General features: G+C 43.7%; 1 protein-coding gene across 1 annotated transcript in view; it reads right to left on the bottom strand.

Annotated features, from left to right (window-relative positions):
- TTC27 (tetratricopeptide repeat domain 27) overlaps positions 1 to 25,124 on the bottom strand; it is a 183,141-nt gene that overhangs the window by 42,162 nt on the left and 115,855 nt on the right. Inside the window, exon 13 of the mRNA XM_029937972.1 lies at positions 17,608 to 17,835. Within this exon, the coding sequence (XP_029793832.1) occupies positions 17,608 to 17,835 (228 nt within the window). The remainder of the gene's footprint in view (positions 1 to 17,607; positions 17,836 to 25,124) is intronic.

A 25,124-nucleotide genomic window follows, 5' to 3' on the forward strand; every position in this document is an offset into this window, starting at 1 on the left:
GGTAGTACGCATTACCCTCGTTAGAGAGGTGACAGTGGGTCACAGAGTCGGTCGGTGACAGAGCACAGGTCCGCCCAGTCAGCGGGACTGCAGGGCCCACCCAGCCTCCCACTGGACCGTCCTGCCCACACGCGGCCATGATTTCCGCCAAAACCGTCCTCGTGACCAGTACAGCAAGACAGGACCAAAGAAGAGTTCGCACGGGCTGGGGAAACCCGGGAGATCAGCTGCTGAAGAGCCGGGGCAGATCTACCCCCAGAAACTCTCCCATGAGGCAAGCGGACACAGACGAGACACAAGAATGGACGGCCATGTTTGGCTGGAGGGAAGGGCTGAAAGGCAGAGCTCTTCTCAAAGGGACCAGGCAAGACAGGAGAAAGATAACCACCGGACAGAGGAGATCTGGTTGAGCTTTCTGCAGCGTTTATTCCAGGGCAAACTGGGAGGCTGCCTACTTCCAGGATGGGCAATGATCTTTTGAAGCTGACAGTCTAGATTTTTCCTCTGAGGGAGCTAATACAGCAACAGTAAAGCAGGTCAATTATTTATTTTGAATATGATGATATATACACTTAAAGAATGGTTTAAAATTATTTTAAAAATAATTAACAAAGAACAAGACTGGCTGAGAACAAGGTCTCGGGGTTTCCCGCACAAGGCCCCCTAGAGACACAGTGGAATAGAGGGGGAGACGGACGACTGGGGTTCAAGAGGCTCTAGTAACTCACCCTCTGGGTCTCCGTCATCCCATTTTAAATGGGGGTTTGAGGAACCAAAAATTCAAGGCTTCCACACACCCAAGATTCTGACAACCCAGAGGCGACAAGTTTCAAAGGCACATTCGTGCCATCTAGTGGCAAAGTAAGTGCACTGGCGACACAAACCGTAGAATCCCCAGGTCTGAGGAGCTGGGAGGGAATCGATTTAATTAGAAGCCTTAGAAATTAATTCCAAAGAGGCAAGGGGAAAACAAGGCCTAGAAAGGAAGTCATCTGCCTAAAGTCACACAATGCGCACTGTGGTTCCTGGTTTCTGGTGTGCGACAGGTGTGATGAGGACAGAGACTGCCATATATTAACCTCAACAATTAAAATAGAAATCAAAGTTTAAAGAAAAAGGGAATTAAACAGTTTGCTACTCTGAGGGCTAATAAAGACAAAACACCACTGGGCAAAGGGTGTGGATTATTTGAAATTAATGAAAACATTAATTTTGGGGTGCCTGGGTGGCTCAGTTAAGTGTTCGACTTCAGCTCAGGTCATGATATCACAGTGGGTTCGAGCCCCGCATCAGGCTCTGTGCTGACAACTTGGAGCCTGGAGCCTGCCTCAGATTCTGTCTCCTTCCCTCTCTGCCCCTCCGTTGCTCACATTATCTCTTTCTTTGAAAAACAAATAGACATTTAAAAAAATTTTTTAAGTTAATTTTTACCAGAGTCTGAAAGCACATCCACACTAGATACCATCTGCTTATATTTTACAACTTTCTCTCTTAAATGAAGAGTCTTCTGCTCAAGTCTACTTCCTCCTCAAAGCTTCTGCGGAATGAATAATCAGCAGCTTCACACTTCCATTAATCTTCCTTACGGGATTGACTGTGTGAATTTTTATGTCATATATAACAAACATGTTAAAACGAATCTGAAAGCCAAGCCATGCTCTCTATCCCTCCTTTCCATGTCCCTGACTCATTCCCATGACCCCAAATTCAGATAAGTTGTTGAATGTGGTTTCCTTAAACAGGAAATGACCCAAGACAAATCCAAGAGCGATACCAATGCTCTTTGGTAACAGCTTTTTCTTAAAGCGATGCTTGGTGCTTGTATTCTTTTAAAAAGTCCACCACCAACTCTTTCATAACCAAATTTCTCATATTCTCCCCAAGGAAACACAAGTCCTAGGCTGCGAGCTTTTCTTTTTGTAAAGGAAAAATTTCCTCTATTCCAGCGTCTTGTTTAAACTACAGGATCGGGATGCCTGGGCGGCTCAGTCAGATAAGTGTCCAACTTCGGCTCAGGTCATGCTCCCATGGTTCTTGGGACCAAGCCCCGCATCGGGCTCTGTGCTGACAGCTCAGAGCCCGGGGCCTGCTTTGGAATCTGTGTCTCCCTCTCTCTCCGCCTCTCCACTACTTGCACTCTGTCTCTCTCTCAAAAATAAATAAATACACAAAAAATTAAACTACAGGATCAACTAAACTTTATACATAAATTTTTCTTTTTCTTAAACTAGACAGGCTATTAATGGTTTAATGTCCCCCTCTTAGTCCTTTCCCCGACTTGGTTATGAATGGCTCTTGCATTCTGCCCACTCTCTCCAGAGATACATAATGTGAGGAAATACAGGTGTTGAGGTGTTATCTGCACGCGAGACTCTCATGTTAGATGTACCCCCCTAATTCTAGGCTGCGGATAATGGGGCAGTGATGATTTCCTTGCACTGTTACCACCGCTGCCACAGGCGGGACAGGAAAAGCCCACCACGTACCATCTACTACTAAGAACTTACAGGAAACATGCTAGACACTTTACCTACGCTAGCTTTCACCTCCCCAGCAGCACACTGAGACAGGGATTGTATCTCCACTTGACAAATGAGGAAATCGAAGCTCAGGAAGATGGGGTGATTTGCCTTCCTCATGTTCCCCGGGGCCACCAGGATTTGGAGTCAGGTTCACAGCGGCAAAGCCTCTGCCCGCCCCACTGCCCTTCAGCCCCAGCTATGGCCCAGATGTCACTGCGGAGCTCAGCTCTCTTGGCAGTTATGCAAGTTAGACTTTAAGAGTTTCATTCTTTATTGCCTACCAATATGAGCAAGGAAGAACAAAAAGGAAAGAATCTCTTTTTTCTCTCCATATTATTCACATATGTTCCTTCTGTCTTCTCCATCGGGATGTAAGCCCGGATTCCTCGAGTCTTTCCACCACGGCTAATGCTGGTTCACAACAGCAACCCTGGAACTCGTTTCAAACAAAAACACTTATTCTTTCAAAAACTACAGTGAGATAGAAAATTAACCGCTACACACCAAGGGAGAGCCCAGGCTCCCACAATGACTAACAAGCCTTGCGTCCCGGAGGAGCGGCCTTACGTCCAGAGTGAGCTGGGAAGGGCTGCCCGGCTCCTCTCCTGGTCCTGCAGACACTGTCGCTGTCATCTGCTGTATCGTCACAGGACATGCAACCATAACTTCTCTTTGCTCCTGATGAAAACCCCAGCAGGTCTTCGTTAAAGGAAGAAAAAAATCAAACCTGACAGCTTTGCATGCAGAGCTCTGCACAGCTTCTAACAGACCTCGACCAAACCCACCGTGACTCCCTGACACAAGACAATATCCGCCAGGGGCGAGAGGGAAGAGGTGGAGCCCGAAAGCCCCGGTTCAAACCCCAGCTCCACCCGTTACAGGCCGCGGGAACTGGTGCAAATCGCGTAGCCTTGTGTTTTCCTGATCTGTGAAGTGAGGTTGTTAAAAGCGGTAAGTACCTCAAGGATTGTGGTGAGGATTAAAAATATATGCAAACTGTTGACACTAGAACCTGGCACCTAGTAAAGACTTGATGTCAGCTGCCATTATTATTATGAAATAAAAAAATAAACAGTGAAAACACACAGTTACCAAGAAACCTTTCCTGGCTACATGGTTGGTTTTTGCATCTGCTAGTCTCCTTTTCTGAAACATGTTTTCCCAACTCCTGCCTCCCGTCCAAGTCCCAACCCTTCCTCGTGGTTCAGAACATCTGCACCAGGCCTTTTCCAGCCATTCACGTCCTCATTCACAACGCCATCACGAGGCATCCAAAGCATGCCGTCTATTTACTCCTCGGCCACAGAGTTATTTCTGCCTCCTCTCCTCATTTAGCTCATATAAACCACAGGCGGGCAAGAGGCCATGTCTTAACACAATTCTTTGGTATCCCCCTCAATATCTCAAAATGGTTTATACTTAACATTCTAGCTCAGACTATAGAAGATGCTTAATAAAACAGAAAATGCTATTATAATATTATAATGCTCTCATCTTCTTTCCAGTCTCATTAGAAGTATTATGCATTTTCCCTCATCTCTTCTCAGTTCACTCTTCCCTAGAATGATCTTCCCTAGGGATCTTTCCCTCTCTGTAATATTCAATCTCTCCCTGCCTCTGCTGGATTCACCCTCTGCTCTGTCCACTGCCCCCAACCCTGCAAAGGTCTCCAGTATCTTGAAAAGTTTTACTTGCCTCTTCTGCCTCTTGTACAAGACTCTACATTCTGACCCTCATCTTTCTGACATGCTCGTAATATGAACAGTCTACCAAGGCTGCATCCATTTCCTCATGCACTGCCCACTCTACACCTCCTGCAGCTGGGTCTGAAGATCATCAGTGAGCTCCAAATCCAGTGGCCTCTTCCTGGCCTTCTCTGGACTTCCTCACTATACAGCATCACTCACTAACAGCTGCTCCTTTAGTTTCCAAAATTCCTTTCCATGAATCCCTACTCCTCTGACCAAGACTCTGGTATCTTTTGTTTGAATCTTTGTTCAAAGTAGTATGACTTCTACTTTCCTCCAGCTGCTGCTCAAAAGTCAGGGTTTTGCTCAGTGTTCTCTTCCAAGATTTCCTGTGAGGAATTCATCCACTCCCATGGCTTCACCTTACTTCCACAAAAAAAAAGCCCCAATCTCCAAGCTCAGTTGTGGCCTTATTACTGGGCTTCAGACTCATGTCCAGGGGGCGATCAGCCCCCTCTGCTTGGATACAGCAACGTGTCTTCATATTCAATATCCAAAATCACATTATCTTCTCCCTAAAAGATCTTTCCCCTTCCTCCTGGATTCTCTATATTCTACCAAGAGGGACCTTTTCCTGTTTCATCAGACAACTGAGAAAACTGGCATCCTTTCGGACTCCAAGCACTCCCTCCATCCTGCCAGTCCAAATGACTAAGGCCCAGAAGATTCTCCTGTGTGATGAGGCTTGGACCTGCTCTCTCTTTCCACTCTTGCTGCTAAAGCATTCTAGTCCACGCTCGCTGCCCATTCAGCCACGACGCTCATTCCTTATTTAAACTTCCTAAAACACCACTTCCGTCGTATCACTTTTATTCAAAACCACATCAGACTTCCGCATGCACGGGGTTGAGGAGGTCAGTTAAGGCCCTTCACAACCTAGTTCTCTCCATACCCCACCCCACTGGTAACTCTCTGCTCTTTGCTGCTAGCCTGACACAGCCTAATTCATCCCCACATCCATGTGTGTACATGGTAGGTTCTCGATAATGCTCAGTTAGGCAACAATGCAATATACTTGATGAAACTGCAACATATTTGGACGTGAAACAGAGCATTAAAAATAATTAAAGTTCATGTCTAAAAATACCGTATTTATTGAGCAACACATTGTTGAGCAACAAATTGGTTTTACTGTATCAGGGGATGTATAAGGTTGTTTTGTTCGAAATTGAAAAATAAAAATATATTAAAGTAAAAACATTTAAATGCTGAGTATCTGAACATTTAAAATAACACAAGGAACATAATCAAGCTACACATTTCTGACATTTGCACATTTCTGTAATATATCACAGATTTAAAGTTACTTTAATATTATTAGCATTCATAAACTTTAATCATTGCCTTAATCATATCTAATCTAATACCATAATATTGCTTTTTTCTGACTAATTTCTTTTCTCAATATCTTAGCACATAGAATTTTTTCACAAAATTATCTGTTTACTCCAACGTTGTTCTCTATTATTCATTGTCAAATTTACTGTTAATACATTTAAAATTGTTAAAACTTTTGATGGACTTTTGTCTGTAGGGCATAATGACATTAGTTGAGAAAATATTCTTTCCAAATGTAGTGAGGAAAAATAAAAAATAGAACTGCCATTGACCCAGCAAATTCCACTCTGGGGGATATATTTGAAGGAAATGAAATCACTGTGCTAAAGAGGTATCTGCACCCTCATATTCACTGTAGCGTTAGTCACAATAGCCAAGAAATGTGAACCATCTGTCTGTGGACGGATGAATGGATAAAGAAAATGTGTACACACATTTACACACACACACAGAGAAATACTATTTAGTCATAAAAAAGAAGGAAATCCTGCCATTTGTGACAACACGGATGGACTGTGAGGACATTATGCCGAATTAAGTAAGTCAGACAGAGAGGGACAAATACAAATACTGCATGTTCTCACTTGTATGTGGACTCTAAAAAAGATGAACTCTAGAAATAGAATGGTGGTTTCCAGGGACTGAGAAGGTAGGAGAAATGGGGAGATTTTAGTCAAAAGGGGTCAAACTTCCAGTTATAAAGATGAAGAAGTTCTGGGGTTCTAACACACAGCATGGGGATTATAGTAAACAAGCCTGTGTCATATACTTGAAAGTTGCCAAGAGAGTAGATTTTATTTTATTTTTTATTTTTTTAATGTTTATTTTTTGAGAGAGAGAGACAGAGAGACAGAGTATGAACGGAGGAGACAGAGAGAGAAGGGGGCACAGAATCCAAAGCAGGCTCCAGGCTCTGAGCTGTCAGAACAGAGCCCAATGCAGGTCTGGAACTCACAAGCCGTGAGATCGTGACGTGAGCTGAAGTCAGACACTTATCCGACTGAGCCACCCAGGCACCCTGGAGAGTAGATTTTAAATGTTACACACACACACACACACACACACACAGGTAAGTATGTAAGGTGACAGAGATGTTAATACAATGCTACTACAGTAATCATTCTGCAATACAAACAACTATCAGTCCTACTGTATACCTCCAACTTACACCATGTAATATGTCTATATCTCAATAAAGCTGAAAAAATTTTTGATGTTTATTTCTTTTGATTTTTTAATGTTTTATTTATTTTTGGGAGCAAGAGAGACAGAGCATGAGTGGGGGAGGGGCAGACTGCAAGTGAGACACAGAATCCGAAGCAGGCTCCAGGCTCTGAGCTGTTGGCACAAAGCCTATGTGGGATTCAAACTCACGATCTGTGAGATCATGACCTGAGCCGAAGTCAGACGTTTAACTGACTGAGCCACCCAGGAGTTCCTTGTTTATTCTGAGAGAGAGAACACACACACACACACACACACACACACACACACACACGAGCACAAGTTGGCCAGGGGCAAAGAAAGAGGGAAAGAGAGAATCCCAAGCAGGCTCCACGATCAGCATGGAGCCAACCCAAGACTCGACCGCAGAAAGCAAGATAATGCTGATATCAAGAGTTGGACGCATAGCCAACCGAGCCCCCGAGGACCTGAAGCTGAAACAAACTCTGATGCACTGAGGTAACTGGCACACTGAGAGCAACTGCTGTTCGACGATATTCTGGATACGCGTGTTAATGCTGGAGCCTGAGCTGCTTCTCGGAAGCACCGCGTTTTGTCTCCACTTAGAGCGCCTTCCACCAACAAGCAGATATGCTGTCTGCACAGTTTATTGTTAAGTAGGCTTCATGCTCAGCGCAGGGCCGAACCTGGGGCTTGAACTCCACACCCTGAGGTCAAGACCTGAATCAAGTTCAAGAGTTGGATGCTTAACCGATTGACCCACCCAGGCACCTTCAACAAATATTTTTAATAAGACAAAATTCATACAATAAATGGTCTCTGTTTATGATTCTTTAAAAGTTCCACCAAATTTAGACACGGATAAATTATAGCCTTCAATTCTAGTATAGAATATAAACTTATTCAATTAAATTCAGAAGATCAATAGAAGTTTTCTACAATCACTGAAGTTTTAAGTACAATGGTATTATAGTTACTTCCTAAAGTCGTTTCTCCAGAGATGTATACTCAAACATTTAAAATGAGAGGCGCCTGGGTGGCTCAGTTAGTAGAGTGGTCGACTCAGCTCAGGTCATGATCTCACAGTCGGGCTCTGTGCTGACAACCCAGAGCCTGGACCCTGCTTCAGGTTCTGTCTCCCTCTCTCTGCTCCTCCCCCAATCATGCTCTGTCTCTGTCTCTCAAAAAGTAAATAAACATTAAACAATTTTTTAATAAAAATAAAAATGAAATGATTTGGGGGCATCTGGGTGGCTTAGTTGGTTAAGTGTCTGGCTCTTAGTTTCGGCTCAAGTCACAATCTCATAGTTTGTGGGATTGAGTCTCATGTCAGGCTCTACAATAACAGTGGAGCCTGCTTCAGATTCTCTCTCTCTCTCCCTCTCTGTCCCTCCTTGACTTGCACTCTTTCTCTCTCAAAATTAATAAACGTTTTTAAAAAATAAAATAAAAATGAAATGACTCGATATATTTTTTAAATTTATTTTTTAAGGTTTATTTATTTTGAGAGAGAGCGAGAGAGAGAGAGAGAGAGTGAGCACGCACGCATGCCCCATGCCCATCAGCAGGAAAGGAGCAGAGAAAGAGGGAGCAAGAGAATTCTAAGCAGGTTCTGTGTTATCTGCATGGAGCCCGTCATGGGACTTGATCCCGCAAACTGTGAGATCGTGACCTGAGCCCAAATCAAGAGCCTAACACACTTAACCAACTGAGCCACACAGGTGCCCCTGGATTTGTTTTACAATAATATGGGATTGCATTAAGGAAATATTGATGAAATACGATCACCTGTAGGTTAGTAATTGTTGAAGCTGGTTGACAGGCACATGGGAAGGGGTTCACTACAGTGGTCTCTCTGCCACTGTATACTTTATATAGTTGAAATTTGCATAATAAAATGTTCCAAAGAAAAGACTCCTGCGAGGTGGATGTTACAGACTGAATCATACCCCCCAAAATTTGTATGTTGAAATCCAACCCCCAAGTGTGACTATATTTGGAGAGAGGGCCTTTAAGGAGATAATTAAAAGATTAGGGGCATCGAATCTTGATTTTGACATGATCTCACGGTTATGAGATCAAGCACTACATTGAAAGATTCTCTCTCTCCCCCACCACCACAATCCCTACCCCCATCCCTCAAGCTCTCTCCCTACCCCTCAAAAAGGAGATAATTAATATTAGATGAGGTCATAAAGCTGGGGCCCTAATCTGATGGATCCTTATAGGAAGAGAAGTACGGGCACACAGAGGAAGAGCCTTGCCATCTAAAAGCTGGGAAGAGAGACCCCACCAGAAATCAACCCGGAAGGTGCCCTGATCTTGGACTGTTAGCTTAAAATTAAAAAGGTGGGGGGCACCTGGGTGTCTCACTCTGTTGAGCGTCCGACTTTGGCTCAGGTAATGATCTCACAGTCTGTGGGTTCCAGCCCCAAATCAGGCTCTGTGCTGACAGCTCAGAGCCTGGAGCCTGCTCTAGATTCTCTGTCTCCTTCTCTCTTTGCCCCTCCCCTGCTTGTACTCTGTCTCACTCTGTGTCTCAAAAATAAATAAATGTAAAAAAAAATTTTTTTAAATAAAGATGATGAGCAGAAAAAGAAAAGCATATACTGCCACACTATCCAAAATTTAATTCAACATCAGAAATCTCACAAGAATCTTATAATTCAATTACCCAATGGTATATATAAAAATATTTGTAGGGGCACCCAGGTAGCTTAGTTAGTTGAGCATCTGACTCTTGATTTTAGCTCAGGTCATGAACCCAGGGTCGTGTGATCAAGCCCCACACTGGGCTCTGCACTGAGCATGGAGCTTGCTTAGAAGTCTCTCTCTCCTCCTCTGCCCCCCTCCTAGCCCAGAAACTCTCTATCTCTCTCTCAAAAAAAAAAAAAATTGTAAATGACAACAGCCAGTTTTTACTTCCATTAGTAGAAGTCTGTCTGGACCACACTATATCTACCATTACGATCAAATCCAAGTACATTTACACCTCACAGGTTTTCTTAATTCCACAAGAATATTGTTTTTACCATGTTTCCACGTTCCACCAAAACTGATACCCTATCATCACCACTATAAGAAATACTTTTACTTGTTATGTTCAACTGTTTAATTGAATACAATAGAATTCATAATAATGTTAGATGTTTCACCTTTGAGAGAATGAATTTCCAAGAATCTTATTCTGAATCCACTAACTGGATAAAAAAAAAAAATTAAACCATATGAGAAGAGAATTAAGGAGTTTTCTATTTGAAGCATCTGATGTCAGTGATACTAAAATGGTGAATTCAATTGGTGATGAGCTACTTCAGCTAAGAGAGCAAACACATTAACACCTATGATGTCACCTTTTATACACATACAAGAAAATGTGGTATGGACCAATCTTGTAACCATTTTTGCTCATTTTCATTTGCTCTGAATAAAAAGTGAAGCTTCATAGAATGACATGAAAATGCACCTCCTCTAGCTTTATATTAAATAATCATCTTTGGACTTCATTAAACACACACACACACACACACACACACACACACACAACTATTACTAGCTTTTGACGTAAAGCTAATGTTTCTTCAACAGACTTGGGTCTTCCGGTTAGTGATATAACACCAGCCCCTGAAGTGGAGGTTAAAACTACATTTTGTGCAATTTGTGCATTCATTAGCTCTCCTGCCAAATGAGAATTGAGTTCCTTATGGTCCTCTAAACATATACTCTTTTGGTTTGTTTGGTTTTTGGAAATGAATGCTGCCAAAGGGTTTACTGTAAACTATAAAAGATACCAAGCAACATAATATAAAACTAGTGGTCCAATTAGGCCATACAAAGAGCGATCAAACCACTGTAGCAAGAGAATTCAGACTATTCCCCATGTGCTTTATTTATGGCAGGCCTGCTCCGCTCTGCTCCCCACACATCTAGTCTGACTCCCCACATTTCCCACTAATCCTGCCAACTGGTAGCCAGGCAACGTCACGCACCGCCCAGGCCGCAGCGTGGCACAAATGTCTGATACATACAGGGGGGCTTATAAAGGCACTGGCCCGAGTAGTTCTACCACCTCCCAGGACCCGAGGGAGGTGGCTGTTCTCCGACTCTCGGAGCAAGCACACTAGGTTTTATCAGCAAGCATCCCGCCTACTGTCCTCGAAGGGTAATGTTAGTAAGTTGTGTGTGGAAAAAGTGGGAAACAAGGAGACAGGCTGTCACTGGTCACAGTTCAGAGCTGCGCACCGGAAGGCGGGAGCTCTGTCCACTGCGCATGCACTGAACACAATGCTAGCGGAGACCGCGGCAGGAGAGGGCAGAACAAAGTGGATGGAGGTCTCTGAGAACCCACTCCAACCGCTTCTTCTGCAACAATACTTCACTTAAAAGTGAAAAATCTTGGGACGCCTGGGTGGCTCAGTCGGTTAAGCGGCCGACTTCAGCTCAGGTCATGATCTCACATGTTTGTGAGTTCGAGCCCCGCGTCAGGCTCTGTGCTGACAGCCCAGAGCCTGGAGCCTGCTTCAGATTCTGTGTCTCCTTCTCTCTCTGCCCTTCCCCTCCTCATGCTCTGTCTCTCTTTCTCTCAAAAATAATAAATAAACATGTAAAAAATTTTTAGAAAACTTACAGTGATTTAAAAAAATGAAAAATCCAGAGATAAACACTAAACGGGATGGGTTACCAGGATAACAGGCATAACCTGGCCATTTATGTTTAATGAGCACTCACAGCCATTGCCTTCCTCGTGCTCCCCTAACCTGGGGCGCTGGTTCCCTTCTGAACGCTTGCTCACCTTCCACCGTCCGGGGCACGCCTGCGCTCACTCCTGCACCATCTCCAGCACGGCCTTTTCTGACCCGCTCAGTCCACGGTCACCGCCCCCCTCCTCCCAGCTAGAGCCCTTCTGCCCATACCGTGTCTCTGAGTATTTACCCTGCAGTTACATCATGTAGCCGTACAAAGGTGGGCGACCAGTTCAGGAAGAGGAGAGTTGAGGAAAATAAACGGGAAGGGACTGACAAAAGGCAAGTAATCTAGTATGTGTGCTGAGAGAGAGCAGAAAAAATAATAGGAAGTGACATTTTCCTTGTTCAATGCTACACATACTGGTTTGATACCTGAGCGATTTCCTTGTTTTTACTTTTTACATAAGAGTCGGGGACAATGGGAATAATAAGCAGACATAGGATTTCTATTTTAATTCGGGTCCTGAGATCCTGCTTGGGAGGTTTGGCTACCATTCCCTCCCACCTTCTTCAGCTTCCAACAAACACCCCACAGCCTCAAGTCTCAGGCTGAACTTCAGTAGTTTCAGAACTGCCTGGGGAAGTGCAGCAGGCAGGCAGAGGGAGCGAGGGCTCGCACTCTCAGGCGCACTCATGTCAACGGTGCACACGCCCTCTGGTTCCCTGACAGATGTTCCGGAGACAGTGCGTTTGTGCTGCAGACCCTGATATAAAACCAGACAGTCCTAGTTTTATACCCGTTTGGTTTCTGAAAGTCATTACAGTGCACAAAAGCCGTTCAAATATCACTCATTCTGCCTAAATTTTGTTATTCCACCTAACTGCTTGGAAATGCCTGAAAGAAGAGAACACATTTTTTAGAATTCCTTTTTCTATCACATTCCGTTCTTCTATTTTCCTTCTGGGCCAAGACTTAAAGGAGACGATGGCATGCAGGAGGTCTCCTTCTTCAGAGACGGTTCAAACTTGGACCCCAAGTTCCAATGTCTACGGAGTCCAAGTTTGTATCTTGTAGTAGTTCTGTACAACTAGCATCAAATGCCTGCATATTTTGGCATGGCTCACAGCCTGCCTGAATTGGATCCATATGACAAACTGCAAAATATCCTCACATCACATCTGTTTGTATTGTGATGCTGCTTTGAGTAACTGTCATTTCTTTGTCCTGCTAAGTAATTAATTCAAAATTTTAAAATGAGACCATCAAGCCCTGTCAAGTCCTCCCCTGCAAATTCCCCCACATCCATCCCCTCTTTCCTACGCCCCTGCCGTAGTACTCGTAACTGTCAGGCTGGACGAGTGCTAGTCTACATCTAGTATCTCCCATGGCCACGGTGTTGCCCAAACAAGAAGTGTAAATTACCTCCACGCATTCCACGTTCCTTCACTCAAGACAAAGCCAAACACACATCAGCCCTTCAGCGGCTCCTTAGCTGCCAAATAAAAAGCCAAAGAGCTTAACCTCACATTTAAGACCTTTCATAAGCTGGCTCCAGTCCAGCTTTCCCCCTGGAACTGCCCTACTTCCTTTTACTGTACAAAACCAGCCTATTCACTGACCCCTCTGTCCCCCCAACACACGTACACACCTCTTCTCTGTGTCCAGGCCTTTGCTCATACTGTTCACCTGCCTGGAATGCCTTCACCACCACCATCCTCTGGGCATATTCAAGTACTATCTGTCCTTCAATGCCAAATTCAACATCCTATCTTCGCCATCTACCATCCGATCGCTATTATCTCTTTGACCTCTAGATAATCAGTGCTTTACAAATAACTCGCTTGGTATTTCTTTGATGCCTCCTACAACTGGCTAGTTCTGCTATGTTAGCTTCACTAGACTGTGCCAGAAGGTACAAACCAATGGATCTGCTGCTACTGCTGTGCCCTCTGACTCGTGCTATGTGCACAGCAGACAAATAGTATATAGTTTGACTAAGCGGTTAAAGATATTATGTATTTGCTCACTCAACAAATACTTACTGGATCCTGATATGTGCCAGGCACTGTTACAGGCACCAGGAAAACATAAATGAACCATATACAGATGAAAACCTCTGCCTTCATAGGACTTCCATTCCAGGGAAGGAGAAAGAGGCTTTTTTTTAAAGTGAGCTGTAAAAATATGAGAAGGTGCTAAATGCTCTAGAGAAAAAGCAGAGAAGGAAAGTAAGGAGTATACAGTAAGGGTGGAAAGTGGACTGTGATTTTACACAGAATGATTGTGGAAGGCTTCTCTGAACAAGTGACATTTCGGCAAAGATTTGAATGAGGTAATGGAGTGAGGTATGCAGATCTCTGGAAAGACATCCAGGCAGAAGGAGAGCAAGTGCTAAAACCCTGAGGCAGGAAGGTGCCTGGAACATTCAGGGAAGAACAAAAAAGCTAGTGTGGGGTGAGCTGAAGGGGGAGAACGGGAGGCGCTCTGCTGGGCGAGAGCCTCTTAGGGATTCTGGCTGGCACCACCAGGGAAGGGGACGGGGGAATGACATATCTGACTCACATTTGCAAGGACCCATTTGGATGGTCATTGAGAATAGGCAGATGGGGATCGATAGAGGCAGGAAGACCAGTCAGAATAATTTAGGATGGGGATGGCCTTGGGGACAAAAGTCCTCAGGAGGGAAGAACAGCATCTCGGATATTGGACATGTTAGGTTGGAGTAACGAATGGAGAGACTGGGGAAGCAGTTAGGCACAGGGCTCTAGAGTTCAGGGGAGAAAATGAGACTGGGAGCCAGTTTGGGGAGTTGTCAGTGCACAGATGGTATCAAACCTATGGGAGCAGATGAAATCCAGGGAGCCAGTGTAGACAGAGACGAGGCCCAAGGACGAAGCCTAGGAAGCCTCCAAGACGGAGAAGGAGGAGCCAGTGGGGCAGGAGGAAAACATGAATGCTAATCGGTAGGGAGGAGACTGAGTGCTTAAGAGAATAATCCACGTCCACCGGGTGCATGCCGCTGACCTAACTTAGACGACGGAGGCTCAGGGAGGGAGTCTGTTTTCCTCACTCTTTCTGGCAGCTGAGGTTGGGCAAATCTTAGGCAGGGGTACTAAGATATACAAAGATAGGACACAATTTTCCACAAAAGTAAAAGTAAAACTTTAACAATACAACACGGAGTTCTTTTTTCTACTGGGAAAAAAAATCTAGTGATAATCAAGTTAGTGCAGGGTTTGTCAACCCTGGTACTACAGACATTTGGGCCAATAATTACTCTTTTCTTTTTCTTTTATAGTTTATTGTCAAGTTGGTTCCCATAAAACACCCAGTGCTCAACCCAACAAGTGCCCTCCTCCATGCCCATCACCCCCCTTCCCCCTCTCCACCCCCATCAATGCCCAGTTTGTTCTCAGTATTCAAGAGTCTCTCCCCAACTATTTTTTCCCCTTCCCCTCCCCCATGGTCCTCTGTTAAGTGTCTCCTATTCCACTTACGAGTGCAAACATATGGTATCTGTCCTTCTCTACTTGACTTATTTCGCTTAGCATGACACTCTCGAGGTCCATCCACTTTGCTACAAATGGCCATATGTCATTCTTTCTCATTGCCATGTAGTACTCCATCATGTGTATATATACCACATCTTCTTGATCCACTCATCAGGTGATGGACATTTAGGCTCTTTCCATGATTTGGCTATTGTTGACAGTGCTGCTATGAACATTGGGGTACATGTGCCCCTATGCATCCGCACTTCTGTATCCCTTGGGTAAGTCCCTAGCTGTGCTATTGCTGGGTCATAAGGGAGTTCTATGGATAGTTTTTTGAGGAGCCTCCACACTGTTTTCCAGAGCGGCTGCACCAGTTTACATTCCCACCAACAGTGTAGGAGAGTGCCCATCTCTCCACACCCTCGCCAGCATCTCTAGTCTCCTGATTTGTTCATTTTAGCCACTCTGACCTGGCTGATAATTCTTTTTCTTGGGGGGCTGCCCTGCGCATTATGGGATGTTTAGCAGCAGCTCTGGACTCTACCCACTAGATGGCAGTAGCAGTCCCCTTCACCTCCCCCCAAGTGCCAAATATCCCCTGGGGGAGCAAAATCCTCCCCAGTTGAGAACTCCTCAGATGGAGTGAGCTGTCAATAAAAAACAACTCTGAGTAGACTTCAAATATCCTTTCTCCCAAATGCACCTGTTAATTTCTTCTCTAGATTTTTAACCAGTCAGCTGATTTGGAAGGTTCCCACTGTATTCATTACCCAGAGTGTAGAAAGCAAGCGATGAGCTAAAAAATGTACTTCTAATTTTTTCCATATGAAAGATATGCCCCAACTCTACCCATTTCAAAAAGAATCATCTCTGCCCACACTCGTTCACAGCAGCTTACTCATAATAGCCAAGAGGAAGAAGCAACCCAGTGTCCAACCACAGAACAGATAAAGTGTGGCATATACATATAGTGGAATGTCACTCAGCCTGAAAAAGGAATGGACGGAATTCTGACACAGGCTACAACATGGACATTATGCTCGGTGAACTATGCTAGTTACAGAGGGACGTATACTGTATGACTCTACTCATATGAGGTACCGACAATACTCAAGTTCATCGAGACACAAAGCAGAATGGTTGCCAGGGACTAAAGAAAAGGGAAAACAGAGCTACTGTTTAATGGGTACAAATTTCTAGTTTTGCAGGATAAAGAAAAGGTATAGAGATGGATGGCGGCGATGGTTACACAACACTAGGAATACACTCCACACTACTGAACTGAACACTCAGAAATGGTCACAGTGATAAATTTTACGTTATGTGCTTTTTTACCATAATTTAAGAAAAAAAGGAATACAGGCTCTGGGGTCCGTCTGTCTTGGGTTCAAATACTGACAAAATTCCCAACATCTCTGGCTCATAGTAAGTACTCAATAAACATTAAAATTAGTATTTTAACCAGAATTTTACCAAGTCAGTGTGCATGTTTGTCAGGACCCATGGTTGACAGTTATGTGTGCCTCTGAATGGTGAAACAGGAAAGCAGTCACAGAGAAAGTATGATTAAAAAAAAAAAAAAACGATGAGCATTTTCTGAGAATAAAATCATTTTGCCAACTGAGCATCATTAAGTACAAAGTATGGTCAATTCCTTTGCCTCAAAATTTGGTCCTCTCCTGGGGATTTATCCTGTCACCTATTTTAAATGTTTATTTTGAGAGACAGAGCGCATGAGCAGGGGAGGGGCATATAGAGAGGGAGAGAGAGAGAATCCCAGGCTGACTCCATACTGAAGTGCAGAGCCCCGTGTGAGGCTTGATCTCACAACCCACGAGATCATGACCTGAGCCAAAATCAAGAGTCAGATGCTTAACCGACTGAGCCACCCAGGTGCCCCACTTGCCACTTATTTTAAAAATCCAGACTCGTTTTGTATTATTTTTTCAAACCCTTAAAAAATATATATTTTATGTGTCTGTAAATATAGACTTTTTCTTTTTTTTTTTTTTTTTTTACAGTTTTTATTTATTTTTGAGAGACAGAGACAGTGCAAGCAGGGGGAGGGTCAGGGAGAGAGGGAGACGGAATCTGAAGCAGGCTCCAGGCTCTGAGTGGCTGTCAGCACAGAGCCCGACGCGGGGCTCGAACCCACAAACCGTGAGATCATGACCTGAGCCAAAGCCAGCCGCTTAACCGACTGAGTCATCCAGGCGCCCCTAGACTTTTTCTTAAACGATCAAGAATCCATTCTCGATGTTACCCTATTGATAACAGTTTTGCTTTCATTGCTGATTCCAACAATCCCTTGCACAATCTTATGGTGTCTATAATTCTGACTCTCCTCCATTTCTTCCTAACATGTCTGCTGAAAATGAAACCTAATTTTCAGAGCTGTATTTGCGTGAAGGACAGTTTAAAAAAGAAATAACAAAACCGAAGAGTAAACAACAGAAGCACAACAGAAAGGGACAAGCCAGAAGCGCGGGAGACTCGGCTCTCGGCCTACAAACACAGGCTCCCCACGCATGAGGATGCTCCCTCACTCAGTAAGATGGGTGCTCCCTCAGTAAGACACCAAACCAATGGGAAACCGAGGCGCCCAGAGCAGACGGGCCTCCCGAGCTGTCTCACCTGCATGGGGTTGATCTTCACCGAGCGCTCGAAGCACTGCACGCATTCTCGGAACTCCTTGTTCCGCAGATGGAGGAGGCCCTTGGAGCGCTGAGCCCGAGCGCTGCGGTGGTGGGACAGCTCCCAGGCCCGCTCATAGCAAGCGTGGTCTCGAAGGACATCCCCGAGCAAGCAGTACAAACTCGGCGTCTCTTTCTTCTCCAGCTCTTGCCTGAGGATTTCTTCTGCCTAGAAGTGACAATAGAAGTAACTGAATTCGCTTATAGTGACTAATGGCCGTTTTTTTTTTCTTTAGCACAGACATCTTTTATCCCACAGGATCCAAAATTTTATTTTCAAAGTCTGAGATGCTCTGCTTATTTCACGCATCTAGGACACAAGCCAAAAACAACAGAAAACAAATACAGTACAGGTAGCAGGGAGGAACAAGAAGTAAGAGGCGAGGACTGCCTTACTGGCATCTGGAATTCCCCAGGAAAGAAAGGCACCACGGGGAAGCTTACTCCATGATACTGGGAGGGCTCATCAGACTCCCGTCTTCTCCCACTCCCATTGTCACCACTGTGACTGTTACAGCGGCGTCTTTAGTTCACATCTACTCAATGGCAATACAAAGTACATTCTTTAGTTTAGTTGTTCAGTCGGGTTTGCTTTGTTTTTCCTTTTTTAAAATGGCATGCTCCGGGAGCCTGGGATCACTGAGACATTTACAAAAGACGGAGGGGGTACATTTGAATAGTCATTGCTTATCTCCCAGCTGAAACTTGCCAACATGAGGCCTATCTGCTTCCAGACAGTCCCTACACTTTAGAAATTAAAGACCGTCCTCAGGACACGGCACAAGCTTGGGTACCGTTGTCGTGTGTCCATAATTCAGATTCGCCTCCTCGGCTGAGCTAAGTCTGTACTTGTTACCACTACTCTGCTTCCCGGGCCCGGGTCCCTTGCTCCTCGCTTCTGATGGCAACAGCTCTACCTCTACTTTCCCTCCATACAAACACCTTCCTATAAACAGCAGTGGAGTCACCCAAGATGCCAAGAAAGCTATGGCCGTCACAGATATCGATATCCAGGAGGCCATCCTAAGGTAGCTAAAACGAGATTTCAGACTCCTTGGTTTACATAGCCGGCAATCTTAAAGTCTATGTATTTGATTTGCTTTAGGTTGCATCCAGCTAGCGTTCTTAACCGGTCTAATTTTTGTGAAATCTTTTAAAAGACGACTGTGCTTATAAAAGTGTCTTTGGATGCTGGCTTCCCTGCATTTCTGACACAGTGAGGGTTCTGTAGGCTTTTTAGGCCTGGTCTGAAAATGGAATCAGAATTTATACAACAGTTTCTAAGCCAGAAAAAAAAAAGGTATAAATCCCAAATAGTCAAAATACACATGAAATTTTAAAATATAATCCATGTAATTCCTCTACAACAGATGATACAATAGTTAACTACTGTTCTAACCATCATTTTATAAGGTTATTTATGTAAGTATGCAATATATGTATATTTACATATATACATATATGTATTCAACCAAATTACATGTAACAGACTGTAGCCACAGCAGGATTTTTGCTGACATGATCTTATAGCGTAGTTGAAAGCACTTCTCCAATATGGCATTGAAACTTGATACCCACAGCCTCCCAGAAATTCTGAAGGCTACCCTTGCAGAAAATAAAATTTTGTGATTAGTTATCTGATCTGGTTGGATCTGAAGACATGAGGAGCCAGTGATCATGAGAGGGTGTGGCACTGGTAGTCCATGGAATCCAGCAATGAAAGAATTTCTTAAATTGTCTCCTACAGGACCTAAGAATAAAGCCACTACCTAATGTAAGGTTCTGTGTATTGGAACTTCATCAAGATAAAAAGCTTCTGCACAGCAAAGAAAATAATCGGCAAAACTAAAAGGCAACCAATGGAATGGGAGAAGATATTTGTAAATGACATATCTGATAAAGGGTTAGCATTCAAAATCAATAAAGAGCTTATCAAAGTCATCACCCAAAAAAATAATCTAGTGAAGAAATGGGCAGAAGACATGAATAGACACTTTTCCAAAGAAGACATCCAGATGGCCAACAGACACATGAAAAGATGTTCAACATCACTCAATACAAATCAAAACCATGATGAGACACCACCTCACATCAGAATGTCTAAAATTAACAACACAAGTAATAACAGGTGTTGGCAAAAACACAGAGAAAGGGGAGCCTTCTTGTGCCACTGGTGGGAATGCAAATTGGTGCAGCCACTCTATAGAAGAGTATGGAGGTTCCTCAAAAAACTAAAAACAGAACTACCCCAGGAACTAGCAACTGCACTATTAGGTATTTACCCAAAGGGTACAAAAATATAGATCCAAAGGGGTACAGGCACCCTGATGTTTATAGAAGCATTATCAACAATACCCAAACTACGGAGAGAGCCCAAATGTCCATCGACTGATGAATGGATAAAGATGTGATGTGTGTGTGTGTGTGTGTGTGTGTGTGTGCGCGCGCACGTGCATGTATATATGTGTGTATATATATGTATATTTGTGTGTGTATATATGTATATACATATCACACACACCGTGGATTACTCAGCTATCAAAAAAGAATGAAATCTTGACATTTCCAATGATACGGATGGAGCTAAAATGTATTATGCCAAGTAAAATAAGTCAATCAGAAAAAGACAAATATAATTTGATTTCATTCATATATAGAATTTAAGAACATATGAGAAGCAGGAAGAGAGGAGAGAGGGAAACAAACTACAAGAGACTCTTAATGATAGACAACAAACTGAGAGTTGCTGGAGGGAGGGAGGTGGGAGATGGGCTGGGGGGGATGGGTACTTTTTTTTTTAAGTTTATTCTGAGAATGAGCATGGAAGACACTGTGCATGCAAGTGGATGGAGAGACAGAGAGGGAGGGTGGAAGGGAGAGGGGGGTAGGGGAGAGAGAAGGAGAGAGGGGGAGAGAGAGAGAGAAAAAGAGAGAGAGAGAGAGTTCCAGTTCAGAGCCTGACGCAGAGCTTGAACTTACGAACTGTGAGATCATGACCTGAGCCAAAATGAAGAGCTGGACGCTTAACCAACAGCCACCCATGTGCCCTGGGTGATGGGTAATAAAGAGAGCACTTGTTGTGATGAGCACTGGGTACTGTATGTAAGTGATAAATCACTGGATTCTACTCCTGAAACCAATATTGCATTCTATGTTAGGTAACTAAAATTTAAATTAAAAGAAAAAAAGGCTTCTGTGAATTAAGTGATAGGACACTGAGAATATCAGACTGTGAGGTAAGGTTGGCTGCTTCTAGGTTCATCGAATAGCTCAAAGAAAGAAAATGACATTCAGTGTTTTAAACCCTCCTCAAGTTCAGAGAACCAAGTTATTTCTATGATTGCCTAAAAAAAATCTCTTTTTTCCTTGTAGCTGCCAAGCTAGTATAGCCAAAACTTGGATGTAGACACTGCCGCTGTGTGAGCGCTGAATATAGGACAAACTCAGTTTCAATACGGCTTTGTGCAAAGGAAGGCGTCTGACTGGGTTAATCAAATGTGTTTTAGTCATTTGTTTTATTTCCTCTATTGCCTTTTAGCTACACAATATTTATTTATTTATTTACTTATTTATTTATTTATTTGAGAGGGCAGGGGAGAGAAAGTGAGTGTGTACATAGGGTATGGGCAGACAGAGAGGGAGGGAGAGAATCTTAAGCAGGTTCCATGCCCAGCATGGAGCCCAACACCGGGCTCAATCTCATGACCCTGAGATCATGACCTGAATCAAAATCAAAAGTTAGACACTTAAGCAACTAAGCCACCCAGTTGCCCCATCATTTTATTATTTTTGAGTGCTCTATTTTGAGTGCTTTATTATTTTGCTCTAGAGCTAATACTGCACATCTTCAATTTATCAAAATTCATTTAGAGTTACTGTTGTATCACCTCACCTTTCTCCCATCACAAGTGGTCCAGTCAAGCCCTTCCTAAAGTTCTGCTCCATAGAAACAATGCAAGACAAAGAAACAATAGCTATTGTTTACGACACTAAAGTTTTGATGTGGTTTGGTTCTTAGCAATAATAACTGCAATGGTTGTTACCAGAGGGTTACTCTAGTACCACTTACTTCATCTAGGCCAGGAGAAGGCGCCACTGACCATGAAGGAGCAAGACCCAAAAATTTAAATAAAGACATTTGGGATGATTCCGAAAATAGGACCCTACTGATTTCCTATGCCAACAGGGGCAGTCTTTTCTCTCTGTTAAGACTACTGCTACTTTGCTTAAAGACAATACAAAGACTGGGGCGCCTGGGTGGCTCAGTCAGTTAAGCATCTGACACGGCTCAAGTCATGATCTCATGGTTTGTGAGTTCAAGCCCCATATCAGGCTTGTGCTGACAGCTCACAGCCTGGAGCCTGCTTTGGATTCTGTGTCTCTTTTTCTCTCTGACCCTCCCTTGATCAAGCTCTTTCTCTCAAAAACATTAAAAACAAACAAAAAAAGACAATCCTGGACTCAAATGTGGCCCAAACTAAGTTGAGATGCCAGAAATTCCTTGGTGTGATATGGAAGAAAGAATCTAACAACTTAGGAAGAAAAGGTTGTTGTCAATTTATTATTTGCAACCTGTTCACCCATCCCAGTGTCCTCCAAGAGGGCCCAGGGGATATTCTTTTCATCTTGGCTTTGAGAAATACATTGTATATGGGAGTATTAGCATCCCTGAAAAGTGCTATAGATGTCCTGTAAGCTGGGAGTGGGGGATGGGACGCACTTAACCCCTGGGAGCGAGAGGAGCATGGTTATTTGCAACAGGAAGAGCCAGAGTAATAATTATGATAGTGCAACTAGCATGGATCTTAGGTGGTGGCTGACTCACCAGGACGCCTTAAGGCCAAATTAGATGAACAGCTAACCAAGTCTAAACTTGACCTATATAACATTAAAAAAAAGAATCTAGGTTTGGGGTCAGATATCTGACCCAAGTCACCATGCTAAAACATTTTTCTCACCCAGTTTCTATCCCAGAGTCATTTCACAGTCAGAACCTCTTTAAAAAAAGAATTAAGAGGGGCACCTAGGCAACTCAACTGGCTGAGCGTTCGACTTCGGCTCGGATCATCATCTCATGGTTTGTGAGTTCGAGCCCTGTATCGGGCCCACTACTGTCAGCGCAGAGCCTACTCCTATCTTCTGTCTCCCTCTGTCCTTACTTCTCCCCTGCTTCCACTATCAAAAAAAATAAACAAACATTTTTTAAAATTTAGGAAGGGAGGGAGGAAGGAAGGAATGAAGGAGTCAGTACTGGTGAGGAAGGAGCCCACTCTAACATAACTAGCATATACCAGAATTCTTCCCTTGTTTTCCCCAAAGACATAACTTCTTTTTTAAAGTTTATTCATTTATCTTGAGAGAGACAGAGAAAGAGTGTGTGAGCTCGAGGAGAGGCAGACAGAGAGGGATAGAGTGCTGTCAGCACAAAGCCTGATGTGGAGCTCAATCCCAAGAACCGTGAGATCATGACCTGAGCCAAAATCAAGAGTAGGATGCTTAACCCACTGAGCCACTCAGGTGCCCCCGGCCAAAGATATACCTTTAACATTTGCCACGTAATTCTATCCTGGAGAGAAAGAAATACCGTACCTGCCTTTTCAAGGTCGATTAGTTCTTAGTTAATGATAATCTTCTGGGACCCAGAACACCACCTGATGAGTTAGTGGGTTTATGGGAGTCAGTCTATCCCACAGTAGGCCTACTAAGTCTCTGGACTCACCCAGTGGTTACCTCCCTACTTCTTAAATACGCAGTTGAATTAGATATATCCAACAACCAGCAGAGACTTCAGTGAGGACTAATGCAGAATAAAGTGCCAAGTGGAAGCCCCAAGCTTCCTCTCCCCCTTAAGAGAAAACCCAAGGCAACACTGCATATCTATGTAAACTACAGAAATGTGTACCACTATCAAACACTTGAAAGATACTGCAAAGTGTGTGAGTGTACACAGCTTAACCGACCTGCTTAAACTTAGCAGAACATAGGTCCTGGAAAATGTCACAGATTATTACAAACGTAATATAATGGTGGCTCTAATTATACCTACTGTTCCAGGCATGATCTCTTTACGGAAGCAAATAATCACACCCCCTGACATGTGGGAAGCAGGTACTGGTACAGTAAATACATTTCTCTACCCAATAACCCGACAACATCGGATGTAGTGGGCTTTCACTAGCACAGAGAGGAAGTACACTTTGCTATCTTGCCTCAGACTTACATGGACTTTCTGGTATAATTTGGCCAGCAAGGACCTTGACTGTCTCACCATCTCATTAGGCCTCACCAGTCTATGACCTTAATGACATCATGCTAAAAAGACTCAAGAAACTCAGACAAAATTGTGTGCCAATGTCAGCCAAAAACCAATTGGAAATGATATTCTTGACACTGTAACTTGTCATTAGGAAATGTTCAATTTACCAAAATTCATCTGATACATTACCTCTAAGGGGCTCATCTCATCAATAAAGCAAGATATGTAAAATAAACTGATGTATTTCTAGTTGTTTTTCTTCTCATATGTTCTAAGAATGCTTCAATACCTCAGCCTCTTTTGAAAAAATTCTAAGTTTCCCCCCCAAAAAAGCTCTTCTTTATATAACATAATATATAAAATACTCTGTACGTGTTAGTAGTAGTTTGGAACTTTCCAAATCAGTAAACCCCCAAGCCAAAAGGCTACTTGGTCATATGGACTGTGATGTCAACTTGCTTCAGCTGGAAACGAAAATGTGTTTCCTAAATTTCCTTTCCCTTCCGATTTCACACCAGAGTTGGTCAGATGGGGCGGGGACTCGGGGGTTGCTGGGGATGTGAAAGGCAGAAGTAAAGCAACAGCCTTTGGACGGTGGACACAGCTAAGTATGGCGTCAGACAAGACGCAGAGATGTCCTGCGGACCCCAGCCTGTCCTTTGCTCTCTGCACCCAGCTTGTGGCTCTGACTGCGGGCCCTGCCCGCCAACAGCAGCTCCGGGACCGCCGGCAGACATTTCACTGTGGACCCACAGGGCTGGGAGCCACATACAGACAACAGCTTCCACAGCCCTCCTCCCCACAAGCTCCTCCTTCACACTCCCGTTTCGTGGCCGGAAGTCCTCAGCTTCTCAGCTTCCCTGGTAGGTTCTGACTTGTCCACCTGTGCCAGGTGAACTGGTCGATGATTTTCGCCCTGGGCCTTTTATTTTCTCTTCCATACCTTCATTTCTCAGCTCTTCCCAGATCTGTGTAAGATCTAATTCCTTTCATAAGCCCCTTAGTCCCAAAACTACTCAAAGTGGCTCTGCTTCCATAAATAAAACTTGAATGATACAATCTTTTCTTCATTTCTTTGCCTTTTAAACGCCTTATGTCCTCCCCTTGGATAGCAATTTACAGATTAGTTTTCATCCAATATATTGTTAAATGCATTATTTCACTTAATCCCTACAGTAAGTCTGAGAGGTAGATATTAATAT

This window comes from Suricata suricatta, chromosome 4, assembly GCF_006229205.1.
Source record: "Suricata suricatta isolate VVHF042 chromosome 4, meerkat_22Aug2017_6uvM2_HiC, whole genome shotgun sequence".
NCBI classification, from domain to species: domain Eukaryota; kingdom Metazoa; phylum Chordata; class Mammalia; order Carnivora; family Herpestidae; genus Suricata; species Suricata suricatta.